Source organism: Macaca thibetana, chromosome 19 (genome assembly GCF_024542745.1).
Source record: "Macaca thibetana thibetana isolate TM-01 chromosome 19, ASM2454274v1, whole genome shotgun sequence".
Lineage (NCBI taxonomy): Eukaryota > Metazoa > Chordata > Mammalia > Primates > Cercopithecidae > Macaca > Macaca thibetana.
This window is the reverse complement of record NC_065596.1, coordinates 14,228,868-14,241,375: the sequence shown is the minus strand read 5'-3', so window position 1 is coordinate 14,241,375 and position 12,508 is coordinate 14,228,868. Positions and strand designations below refer to the sequence as shown.

Genomic DNA, 12,508 nt, shown 5'->3' with positions numbered 1-12,508 from the left:
GCACAGTGGCTCACGTCTGTAATCCCAGCACTTTGGGAGGCCAAGGCGGGCAGATGCCCTGAGGTCAGGAGTTCAAGACTAGCCTGGCAAACATGGTGAAAACCCATCTCTATTAAAAATACAAAAATTAGCTGAGCATGATGGCATGTGTCTGTAATCCCAGCTACTCAGGAGGCTGAGGCAGGAGAATCCCTGGAGCCCGGGAGGTGGAGGCTGCAATGAACAAAGTGCTGGGATTAGGCAGGTGTGAGACACCATGCCCGGCCACATCAAGGTTTGGGTGCAAGAGTACATCTGGTTATAGATTACAGAAGCGTAATACCCTAACCCAATTAGATGTTATTTTATATGTAGGAAAAGGCTTAGGCCAGGTCCTTTTTTTTTTTTTTTTTTTTTTTTTTTCCCGAGATGGAGTCTTGCTCTGTCACCCAGGCTGGAGTGCAGTGGCGCAATCTTAGCTCACTGCAACCTCTGCCTCCGGGGTTCAAGCAATTCTCCCACCTCAGCCTCCCGAGTAGCTGGGATTACAGTCATGCGCCACCATGCCCAGCTAATTTTGTGTTTTTAGTAGAGATGGGGTTTCTCCATATTGGTCAGGCTGGTCTCGAACTCCTGACTTCAGGTGATCCACCCGCCTCGGCCTCCCAAAGTGCTGGGATTACAGGCGTGAGCCACCGCGCCCGGCACACCTTTTTTTTTTTTTTTTTTTTTTTTTTTGGGACAGGGTCTTGCTCTATCACCCAGGCTGGAGTGCAGTGGCGCGATCACAGCTCGCTGCAGCCTCAACCTCCCCAGGCTAAGGTGATACTCTTGCCCTAGTCTCCCAAAATGCTGGGATCACAGGCATGAGCTACTGTGCCCAGACTCACTTAAGGAATACAGTGACTCGGGCAAGAGACATGGGGTGCCCTGTGCTCTATACTGTTTTGTCTTCAAAGCCTCATTCTATAGAGCTGTGCAGACATGTCCCAGAGTCAGGGGCTTTGTGAAATTATGCCAGAAAACAGAAATGAGCAAACCCAGCTTAACATTAGTTACTTTCTCTCATATTGCCACGACGAAATACCACAGACTGGGGGGCTTAAACAGCACACATTTATTTTCTCAATTCTGGAGGCTGGAAGTCCAAGATCACAGTGTCAGCAGGGTTGGTTTCTTCTGAGGTGGTGGCACCTTCTCCGTCTGTCCTCACATGGCCTCCTCTGTGTGTATCTATGTCCCAATCTCTTCTTCTAAGGACATCAGTCTTACTGCATTAGGGCCCACCCTAATGACCTCATTTAAACTTAATTCTTTTTTTTTTTTTTTAATTATTTTTTTTAAGGTGAAGTCTTACTCTGTAGCCCAGGCTGGAGTGCAGTGGTGCAATCTCAGCTAATGGCAACCTCCACCTCCTGGGTTCCAGTGATTCTCCTGCCTCAGCCTCCCGAGTAGCTGGGACTACAGGCATGTGCCACCACACCCGGCTAATGTTTGTATTTCTAGTAGAGACGGAGTTTCACCAAGTTGGCAAGGCTGGTATTGAACTCCTGACCTCGTGATCTGCCTGCCTCGGCCTCCCAACATGCTGGGATTACAGGCGTGAGCCACCGCACCTGGCCTTAATTTTCTCTCTAAAGGCCCTATTTCTGCTGGGCGCAGTGGATCACGTCTGTAATCCCAGCACATTGGGAGACCCAGACAGGCGGATCCCCTGAGGTCAGGAGTTCGAGACCAGCCTGGCCAACATAGCGAAACCCCATGTCTACTAAAAATACAAAAATTAGCCAGGTGTGGTGGCAGGCATCTGTAATCCCAGCTACTCGGGAGGCTGAGGCATGACAATCCCTTGAACCCGGGAGGCGGAGGTTGCCGTGAACCGATATCGTACCACGTCCTCCAGCCTGGGTGATGGAGAGAGACTCCTTTTTTTTTTTTTTTTTTTTTGGAGACGGAGCTTTGCTCTTGTTGTCCAGGCTGGAGTGCAATGGCATGATCTCGGCTCACCGCAACATCCACCTCCCGGGTTTAAGCTATTCTGCCTCAGCTTCCCTAGTAGCTGGGATTACAGGCATGCTCCACCACGCCCATCTAATTTTTATTTTTAGTAGAGACGGGGTTTCTCCATGTTGGCCAGACTAGTCTTGAACTCCAAACTCAGGTGATCTGCCTGCCTTGGCCTCCCAAAGTGCTGGGATTATAGGCGTGAGCCGCCGTGCCCGGCCAAGACTCTTTCTAAAAAGAAATAAAAATAAGCCATGTGCTGTGGCTCACATCTGTAATCCCAGCACTTTGGAAGGCCAAAGTGGGAGGATCACTTGAGGTCAAGAGTTCGAGACAAGCCTGGCCGACATGATGAAACCCCATCTCTACTAAAAATACAAAAATCAGCTGGGTATGGCCAGGCATGGTGGCACACGCCTGTAATCCCAGCACTTTGGGAGGCCAAGGCAGGTGGATCACCTGAGGTCAGGAGTTCAAGACCAGCCTGACCAACATGGAGAAACCCCATCTCTCCTAAAAATACAAACTTAGATGGGTGTGGTGGCACATGCCTGTAATCCCAGCTACTCAGGAGGCTGAGGCAGGAGAATTGCTTGAACCTGGGCGGTGGAGGTTGTAGTGAGCTGAGATCCTGCCATTGCACTCCAGCCTGGGCAACAAGAAGGTAACTCTGTTTCAAAAAAAAAAAAAAATCAGCTGGGTGTGGTGGTGCATGCCTGTTACTCAGGAGGCTGAGGCAGGAGAATCACTTGAACCCAGGAGGCAGAGGTTGCAATGAACCAAGATTGCACCACTGCACTCCAGTGTAGGTGACAGACTCCATCTCAAAAAAAAAAAAAAAAAAAGTAAATAGAAATAAAAAGAAGGAAATACTAAATTGATGGGACATGCAGATGTGGTAACAGTCAAAAAAATAGGGGCAGAAAGGAGACATGGCAATGTCCTTACTGTGGTTTTTCTAGGGAAGTAGATGGGCACGTCAGCAGTGCCTTACGTTTATTTCATTAAAATAAAACAGCCTTCCACTATGAACTATGGTATGGTGGTTCCTCAAAAAATTAAAAATAGAACTACCAAATGACCCAGCACTTCCACATCTGCTTTATACTTACAAGAATTGAAATCACTGGAGACCAGCCTGGGCAACACAGCGAGACCCCATCTTTACAAAAAATAATAATACATTAAAAGGAAAAAAAAAAAAGAAAAGAAGCCAGGCACAGTGGCTTACACTTGTAATCCCAGCACTTTGGGAGGCTGAGGAGGGAAGATCACTGGAGCCCAGGAGTTTGAAACCAGCCTGGGCAACATGGCAAGAACTCATCTTTACTAAAAATAAAAATAAAAATGAGTTAGGCATAGTGGTACATACCTGTAGTCCCAGCTACTCCAGAGACTGAGCGGGGAGGATCTCTGGAGCAAAGGAGTTCGAGGCTGCAGTGAGCTATGATCGCATCACTGCAGTCCAGTCTGGGTGAAAGAATAAGACCCTGTCTCTCAAAAGACAAGACAATGGCTTCTAATTCTTACACCAAAGTACGTCCTCAAGTTGTCTTTGGTGAAGGATTGTATACCTCAGACTGTGACAACTGAAAAAGTGGGATTAAAAACAAGGAAATTCAGGCCAGGTGTGATGGCTCACACCTGTAATCCCAGCACTTTGGGAGGCTGAGGTGGGCGGATCACCTGAGGTCAGGAGTTGGAGACCAGCCTGGCCAACATGGTGAAACCCCTTCTCTACTAAAAATACAAAAATTAGCTGGGCGTGATGGCCTATGTCTGTAATCCCAGCTACTCAGAAGGCTGAGGCAGGAGAATCCCTTGAACCTGAAGGTGGAGGTTGCAGTGAGCAGAGATCGCGCCACTGCACTGGGTGACAGAACAAGACTACATCTCCAAAAAAAAAAAAAAAAAAAAAAAAGGAATTCAACAAGTTGGTTAGGTTCAAAAACCAATTTACAAAATCACAGCCAATACAAATGGAGCATCTCTCCATAGGCAAAGGACCACAGTTTAGAAAACAAGAAAACATCCCCATTTATATTAGCAATGAAGGGACTAAATACTTAGGAATCCAGTTATGAAGTCTGCAAGATCTGGATGAAAAGCTGTGGACACAAAGGAATTCCTGAACAAACAGGACAAACCCTGTTCTTAGAAAGGAAGGCTTGGCCGGGCTTGGTGGCTCACGCCTGTAATCCCAGCACTTTGGGAGGCCAAGGCGGGCGGATCACGAGGTCAGGAAATCGAGACCATTCTGGCGAGCACGGTGAAACCCTGTCTCTACTAAAAATACAAAAAAATTAGTCGGGCGTGGTGGTGGGTGCCTGTAGTCCCAGCTTCTAGGGAGGCTGAGGCAGGAGAATGGCATGAACCTGGGAGGCGGCGGAGCTTACAGTGAGTGGAGATCGTGCCACCACACTCCAACCTGGGCGACAGAGCGAGATTCCGTCTCAAAAAAAAAAAAAAAAAAAAAAAAAAGGAAGGCTTGTCATTAACATGTCAATTCTTCCAGAAGTCTGCAAAGTTAATGTAATCCCTATAAAACACCTGCTCGATTTTTAGCAGATGTGCCAGTTCTAAAGTTTCAACCCAGTCATTCAACTCCTAGAAAAGTAGACTATATGTGGATACACATATGTATACAAATCTACGTCCAGCCATCTCTCAGTATCCCCAGGGGATTGGTTCCAGGATCCCATGTGGTACCAAAATCAGAATGTGCTCAAATCCCTGATAGAAAATAGCACAGGCTGGGCATGGTGGCTCACACCTGTAGTTCCAGCACTTTGGGAGGCCAAGACGGGTGGATCATTTGAGGCCAGGAGTTCAAGACCAGCCTGACCAACATGGCGAAACCCCGTCTCTACTAAAAATACAAAAAAATTAGCCGGGTGTGGTGGCGCATGCCTGTAATCTCAGTTACTTGGGAAGCTGAGGCAGAAGAATCGCTTGACCCCAAGAAGCAGAGGTTGCAGTGAGCCGAAATTGTGCTACTATATTCCAGCCTGGGCGACAGAGTGAGACTCTGTCTCAAATATAAAATAAAATAAAAATAAAATAAAATAAAATGGCATAGTATTTGCATATACACTACACACATTCCCCTGTGTACATTACTTTTTGACAGAGTCTTGCTTTGTCACCCAGGCTAGCGCAATCTCAGCTCAATGTAACCTCCACCTTCTGGGCTCAAGTGATCCTTCCATCGCAGCCTCTGGAGTAGCTGGGACTACAGGTGTGTGCCACCATGCTCAGCACATTTTTGTATTTTTTGTAGAGAGGGTGTTTCGCCATGTTGGCCAGGCTGGTCTTGAACTCCTGGCCTCCAGTGTTCCTCCTGCCTTGGCCTCCCAAAGTGCTGGGATTACAGGCGTGAGCCACTGCACCCAGCCTCTCTTATGTACTTTATATCATCTCTAGATTACTTGTAATACCTGACATAATGTCTACACATTGCTTTCTTCTTATGGATTCCACGTAGCACTTCATGAGCGGCAAATACAAGTTTCGCTTTTTGGAACTTTATGGACTTTTTCTGGATATTTTAAATCCGTGGTTGGTTGAATGGCAGAGGTGGAATCCTTGGATATGGAGGGCTGACCTGCATCACAATTCAATCTACTGCTCTTGAGACTGTAGTTGTTTCCAAACAATATAAAGAAAAAAAGTTCAAATAAAGGCATTCTAAGATATTTATTGTATAACATAGTGAGTATAGTTAATATATTATATTCTTGTCCAGGCGCAGTGGCTAATGCCTATAATCCCAGCATTTGGGGATGCCAAGGCAGGCAGATCGCTTGAGCCCAGGAGTGTGAGACCAGCTTGGGCAACAAAGCGAGACCCCGTCTCTACAAAAAATATAAAAATCAGCTGCCGGGCACGGTAGCTCGTGTCTGTAATCCAAGCACTTTGGAAGGCCGAGGCAGGCAGATCACTTGAGACCAGGAGATCAAGACCAGCCTGGCCAACATGGGGAAACCCCGTCTCTACTAAAAACATAAAAATTAGCCGGGCCTGGTGGCGGGCCTGTAATCCCAGCTACTCGGGAGGCTGAGGCATGAGAATAGCTTGAACCCAGGAGGCAGAGGTTGCAGTGAGCCGAGATCGCACCACTGCACTCCAGCCTGGAGACAGAGTGAGACTGTCTCAAAAATAAAGAAATAAAATAAATAAATAAATAATAATTAGCTGGGTGTGGCGGCACATACCTGTGGTTCCAGCTGCTGCAGAAGCTGAGGTGGGAGGATCACGTGAGGCCAGGAGTTTTAGACCACCCTGAGCAACACAGTGAGACCCCATCTCCATAAAAAAATGTAAAACTGGCCGGGCGCGGTGGCTCAAGCCTGTAATCCCAGCACTTTGGGAGGCCGAGACGGGCGGATCACTAGGTCAGGAGATCGAGACCATCCTGGCGAACACGGTGAAACCCCGTCTCTACTAAAAAATACAAAAAACTAGCCGGGCGAGGCGGCGGGCGCCTGTAGTCCCAGCTACTCGGGAGGCTGAGGCAGGAGAATGGCGTAAACCCGGGGGGCGGAGCTTGCAGTGAGCTGAGATCCGGCCACTGCACTCCAGCCCGGGCGACAGAGCCAGACTCCGTCTCAAAAAAAAAAAAAAAAAAAAAAAAAAAATGTAAAACTTAGCTGGGCATGGTGGCATGCGCCTATAGTTCCAGCTACTCAGGAGGCTGAGGCAGGAGGATCACTTGAGCCCAGGAGATCAAGGCTGCAGTAGAGCATCACTGCACTCCAGCCTGGGCAACAGAGCAAGATCCCGCCTCTAAAATATGTATATATATATATGGACAAAACTGATACACATATTAATGGCATGGATGAATCCCAAAGGCATTTATGCTGAAAGATCCCAAACACAAGAGCTCATGCTGGCCTGAACAGGCAGATGTCATCTATGGAGACAAAACTGGATGGGAGGCTGCCCAGGGACCGGGAAGGGGAAGATCAAGTGGGAAGAGGTACGAGGTGACCTGAGGTGACAGAGACATTCTCTATCTCGATAAGGACGTAGTCTACAGTGCTATATTCACTTCTCGAAATTTAAGCTGAACATTTAGGAGTTGCATATTTCATATTCTACCCCAATTTTCAAAAATAGAGCTGAACAAGCGAGATTCCTAGGTAAGACAACCTTCGAGGTGCGAGACAGTTTTTTTTTTTTTTTTGAGACAGTCTCACTTTGTCGCCCAGGCTGGAGTGTAGTGGTGTGATCGTGGCTCACTGCAGCCACCGCCTCCCAGGTTCAAGTGATTCTGCCTCAATCTCCCGAGTAGCTGGGATTACAGGCATATTCCACCATGCCTAGTTGATTTTTGTATCTATACTAGAGATGGGGTTTCACCCTATTGGCCAGGGTGGTCTTGAACCCCTGACCTCAGGTGATCCACCTGCCTGGGCCTCCCAAAGTGCTGGAATTACAGGCGTGAGCCACCGCACCTGGCCCAAAGCAGTTTATTTTTGAGACAGGGTCTTGCTGTGTTACCCAGGCTGGAGTGCAATGGCACAATCTCGGTTGCAGTAAGCCGAGATTGCTACTGCAAACTCCACCTCCTGGGCTCAAGCGATTCTCCCGCTTCATTCTCCTGAGTAACTGGGACTACAGGCATGTGCCACCATGTCCCACTAAGTTTTGTAAAGGCAGTCTTAATAGACAATATCATAGGGTGCGGTGGCCCACGCCTGTAATCCCAGCACTTTTAGAGGCCAAGGTGGGTGGATCACCTGAGGTCAGGGGTTCAAGACCAGCCTGGCCAACATGGTGAAACCCTGTCTCTACTAAAATATGAAAATTAGCTGGGCGTGGTGGTAGGCGCCTGTAATCTCAGCTACTTGGGAGGCTGAGGCAGGAGAATCACTTGAACCCAGGAGGTGGAGGTTGCAGTGAGCCAAGATCATGCCATTGCATTCCAGCCTGGGCAACAAGACCAAAACTCCATCTCATTAAAAAAAAAAAAGACACTATTGGCTGGGTATGGTGGCACATACCTGTAATCTAGCACTTTAGGAGGCCAAGTGGGAGGATCGCTTGAGGCCAGGAGTTTGAGACCAGCCTGGGCAATATAGTGAGACTGCATCTCTACAAAAGCAAAAATTAGGCCTGGTGTGGTGGCTCACGCCTGTAATCCTGACACTTTGGGAGGCTGAGGTGGGCTGATCACTTGAGATCACTTGAGGTCATGGGCAACATGGTGAAACCCTGTCTCTACCAAAAATACAAAAATTAGCTGGGCACATGCCTTTAATCCCAGCTACTTGGGAGGCTGGGGCAGGAGGATCCATGAACCTGGGAGGTAGAGGCTGCAGTGAGCTGAGATTGTGCCATTACACTCCAGCCTGGGCAACAAGAGTGAAACTCCATCTTAAAAAAACAAACAAAAAATTAGCCACATGTGATGATATACTCCTGTAGTCCCAGTTACATGGAAGCAGGGGATCACTTGAACCCAGGAGGTGGAGGTTGCCATGCGCCGAGATCAGGCCACTGCACTCCAGCCTGGGTGACAGACCGAGATCCTGTCTCAAAAAAATAGAAAATAAAAGATCATAGGTACATGGGCAAAATGCATAGTGTGACCTTGTGAGAAAACAAGGATTCGGTTGTCTTGCTCAAGGTGCCTCGGAATCCAGAAAAAGAAAACTCATTATACTCATTATATACTTTAAAATGATTTTTTTAAAGCTCAAAATAGCAGCAGAAAGTATATTAAAAAAAAATCTTGGATGGGGGAACTTTACCATATGTCAGGCTGAGCTGTTGTACTTTGCTGTGTGCATTTGCTATCAGTCTTATTCAAAAAATAAGCTGAGATTCCCATTTTTAGTCCTTACAAAAGTGATTCATGTGTTAAAATGGGAATGTCAGAAATGTGGAAGAAGATAACATGTTTAAGATCTCTTGGTGGAGGGAGGGAAGGCATTTCTAAATAGGCTACAAAGGCCGGGTGTGGTGGCTTATGCTTGTAATGCCAGCACTTTGGGAGGCCAAGGCGGGAGGATCACTTGAGGTCAGGAGTTCGAGACTAGCCTGGCCAACACGGCAAAACCCTGTCTCTACTAAATTAACAAAAATTAGTCGGATGTGGTGGCAGGCGCCTGTAATCCCAGCTACTCAATCCCCGCTACTTGGGAGGCTGAGGAAGGAGGGTTAAACCTGGGAGGTGGAGGTTGCAGTGAGCCGAGATCGTGCCACTGCACTCCAGCCTGGGCGACAGAGTGAGAATCCATCTCAAAAATAAACAGGCTACAAAAAACTAAGAGTGACAAATATAAATAAATTGACTTCCTAAAACTGGGAGGTCTCTGTATGGCACAGACATGAGCCAGGATGACTGAGCAGGGGCAGTCATCCCAAACGCCTGGGGATCTCCCAGCAAAGATGGTCATGTGGCCACCACAGAGAAGGGGTACATCCAGTGGCCACTGGACACACAGAAGTGTTATGTCACTATTAAAAAATGCTGGCCAGGCACGGTGGCTCACACCTACAATCACAGCACTTTGGGAGGCCGAGGCAGGCAGATCACCTGAGGTCGGGAGTTTGAGATCACCCTGACCAACATGGAGAAATCCTATCTCTACCAAAAATATAAAATTAGCTGGGTGTGGTGGCACACACCTGTAACCCCAGCTACTTGGGAGGCTGAGGCAGGAGAATCATGAACCTGGGAGGCGGAGGTTGCAGTGAGCAGAGATCGTGCCACCGCACTCCAGCCTAGGTAACAAGAACGAAACTGTCTCAAAAAAAAAAAAAAAAAAAAAAGCTGCCAGGCGCGGTGGCTCATGCCTGTAATCCCAGCACTTTGGGAGGCCGAGGCTGGTGGATCACGAGGTCAGGAGATCGAGACCATCATGGCTAACATGGTGAAACCCCGTCTCTACTGAAAATACAAAAAAATTAGCCGGGCGTGGTGGTGGGCGCCTGTAGTCCCAGCTACTCGGGAGGCTGAGGCAGGAGAATGGCGTGAACCCGGGAGGCGGAGCTTGCAGTGAGCCAAGATCTGGCCACTGTACTCCAGCCTGGGCGACAGAGCGAGACTGTCTCCAAAAAAAAAAAAAAAAAAAAAGGCTAATGGGAGGCTGGGTACAGTGGGTCACACCTGTAACACAGCACTTTAGGAGGCCCAGGTGGGCGGATCATATCAGGATTTCAAGACCAGCCTGGCCAACATGGTGAAACATCATCTCTACTAAAAGTACAAAAATTAGCTGGGCGTGGTGATGGGCGGCTGCAATCTCAGCTGCTCAGGAGGCTGAGGCAAGACAATTTCTTGAATCCAGGAGGCAGAGGTTACACTGAACCAAGACTGCCCCACTACACTACAGTCTGAGCAACAGAGCAAGACCCTGTCTCAAAAAAAAAAAAAAAAAAAGAAAAAAGAAAAAAAAAACTTTGAAAAGAAAAAAACCCAACTAAAGAAGGGGTTTTGCTTCGGGATAGGGAGGCCGGAGCTCCAAGGGCAGCTCAGTGGTGACTTCTCTCTCCTTGTTCCACCAGTCGCTGCACAGAGCTCTGCCTCATGGTCACAGGATGGCTGCTCTACTGCCAGGCTTCACAACCTACTCCAGACCAAAGAAGGGCTACCAGCCATGGGGAAGGCTAGCCAAGACTTCCGTTAAAAGGCTTTCCTGGAAGCTACACTAGCAAGTTCCATTTGCATGTCATGGGGATCAACTCATGTGACTCAGTTCTGAACAGACAGACACACGGAGTGTCTAGCTTCAAACATGTGCTAGCTTCAAACTCCATGTGGGTCGCCTTCAGTGTGGAGGAGCTTGTTCCTGTCTGGCCTCAGCCAGAAGCCCCGTGCAAATCACGAGTCCCCACCCAGGGTGGTTTATAGGAGAGATTTATTTGAAGAAATATTACAACATATAAAAACTACATAAAGTCTTAATTTCCACTCATACAGTGGTAGATTTGATATAATGCATAATAAAAAACTTTTAAAATCCAGAATGCACAAAGTACTGCACAATTTGATCACTAAATCATTAGTTGATAAGCGAACCTCACACAACAGCTTCATGACAGCCAAGGCCACAAACACCATGTACCACACATGTGAACGGACAGATTGACATGTTAAAAACACAACATCAGTGCATGTTGGGGATTCCTGGTGCCAGAAACAGGGGTGACGGGAGGGCAGAACTAGTCCTTAGCAGCTTCCTCCTCCTTTATTTTAGCTGAAGGGAAATAAAAGGAGAAGTCACTCTGGGGAACACGCACGGTATCACGCTACATGACAGGTGAGGAACAGACATGGACCATCAGGAAATGTTAACGTACTGATGTAACAGCCGACCCAGTAAGCGGCAGAGTGCTAAAGGAACATTCATGGAGACTGAACACTCCTCAAAAGGTCCCAGGGGGTTCTAGACCCAGAGGCTCTAGTGAACAGCTGAGGCAGGTGCCTGCTGAGCCAGACTCACTGAACAGGAGTGAGGGAAATGGCCCCAGGGCCAGCCCAGCAGCCAACCTGACCAAAGGCCTGCTGTGTGCAGCGCGCCTGCTCTAAGCACTCGACACGTGCAACTCAATCCTCACAGCAGCCCCTTCAGAAAGATGGGTGACCCACATGAGGCCCAGAGTCCAGAGCGGTGGCCCGCAGCTGCCCCTGCATGTACCCCCAGAGGGCGCTCAGGCCCCAAAGGAAGCCCAGCCCACCCCACCATACCTGAGGCACTCTCTCGGGCTTTGGCCAACATACAGAGCTTGATCTCCAAGCCAATGGCTTTGGCCAGGGGCGGCGGCACAGCATTGCCCACCTGCGGGAGGGGAGAAGGGCAATGCCTGATGTGGATGGCCAGGCCCGAGGCCCGGGGTCAGGTGTACTGCCGCCCCTGCTCAGACGGAGGACACCCTGGGCATTGCGCCCCTTGGGGAGGGGTTCTGGTCCTGCTCACATGGGCCCAAAGCCCTTCCAGCACAAGGTCCTTGGATCCTCCAACTGGCCCATCGTCCCACCCCACAGCCATAGTTCACTGGGCCTTTGAAGAGCTTCAGAAAGACTTGAGACAAAGACACATGGGGCTGGGCGCGGTGGCTCACGCCTGTAATCCCAGTACTTTGGGAAGCCAAGGCAGGTGGATTAGTTGAGGCCAGGAGTTCAAGACCAGCCTGGCCAACATGGCGAAACCTCGTCTACTAAAAGTACAAAAACTAGCCGGGCATGGTGGCACATGTCTGTAATCCCAGCTACTCGGGAGGCTGAGACAGCAGAATGGCTTGAACCCGGGAGGTGGAGGTTGCAGTGAGCAGAGATGATGTCACTGCACTCCAGCCTGGGTGACAGAGTGAGACTGTCTCAGGAAAAAAAAAAAAGACAAATGGGCTACCTAGACACGTTTTGCTCCCAGCTAAGAGTGGCTGCTTCCCTGGCCAGCGCAGAGGCGCATGCCTATAATCCCAGCACTTTGGGAGGCCGAGGCAGGCGGATCACCTGAGGTCAAGAGTTCGGGACCAGCCTGGCCAACATGGTGAAACCCCGTCTCTACTAAAA

At 48.8% G+C, this 12,508-nt stretch overlaps 2 protein-coding genes across 5 annotated transcripts in view; both read right to left on the bottom strand.

The window, feature by feature from the left end:
• Window positions 1-12,508, bottom strand: part of EIF3G (eukaryotic translation initiation factor 3 subunit G) — a 29,300-nt gene that overhangs the window by 8,764 nt on the left and 8,028 nt on the right. The window lies entirely within an intron of this gene.
• DNMT1 (DNA methyltransferase 1) overlaps window positions 10,837-12,508 on the bottom strand; it is a 62,258-nt gene continuing 60,586 nt past the window's right edge. For all 4 annotated transcript variants that reach the window (XM_050769999.1, XM_050770000.1, XM_050769998.1 and 1 more), the window contains 2 exons: window positions 11,684-11,774; window positions 10,837-11,192 (listed from right to left, as the gene is read on the bottom strand). In XM_050769999.1, the coding sequence (XP_050625956.1) occupies window positions 11,158-11,192; window positions 11,684-11,774 (126 nt within the window). In that variant the 3' untranslated portion in view covers window positions 10,837-11,157. The remainder of the gene's footprint in view (window positions 11,193-11,683; window positions 11,775-12,508) is intronic.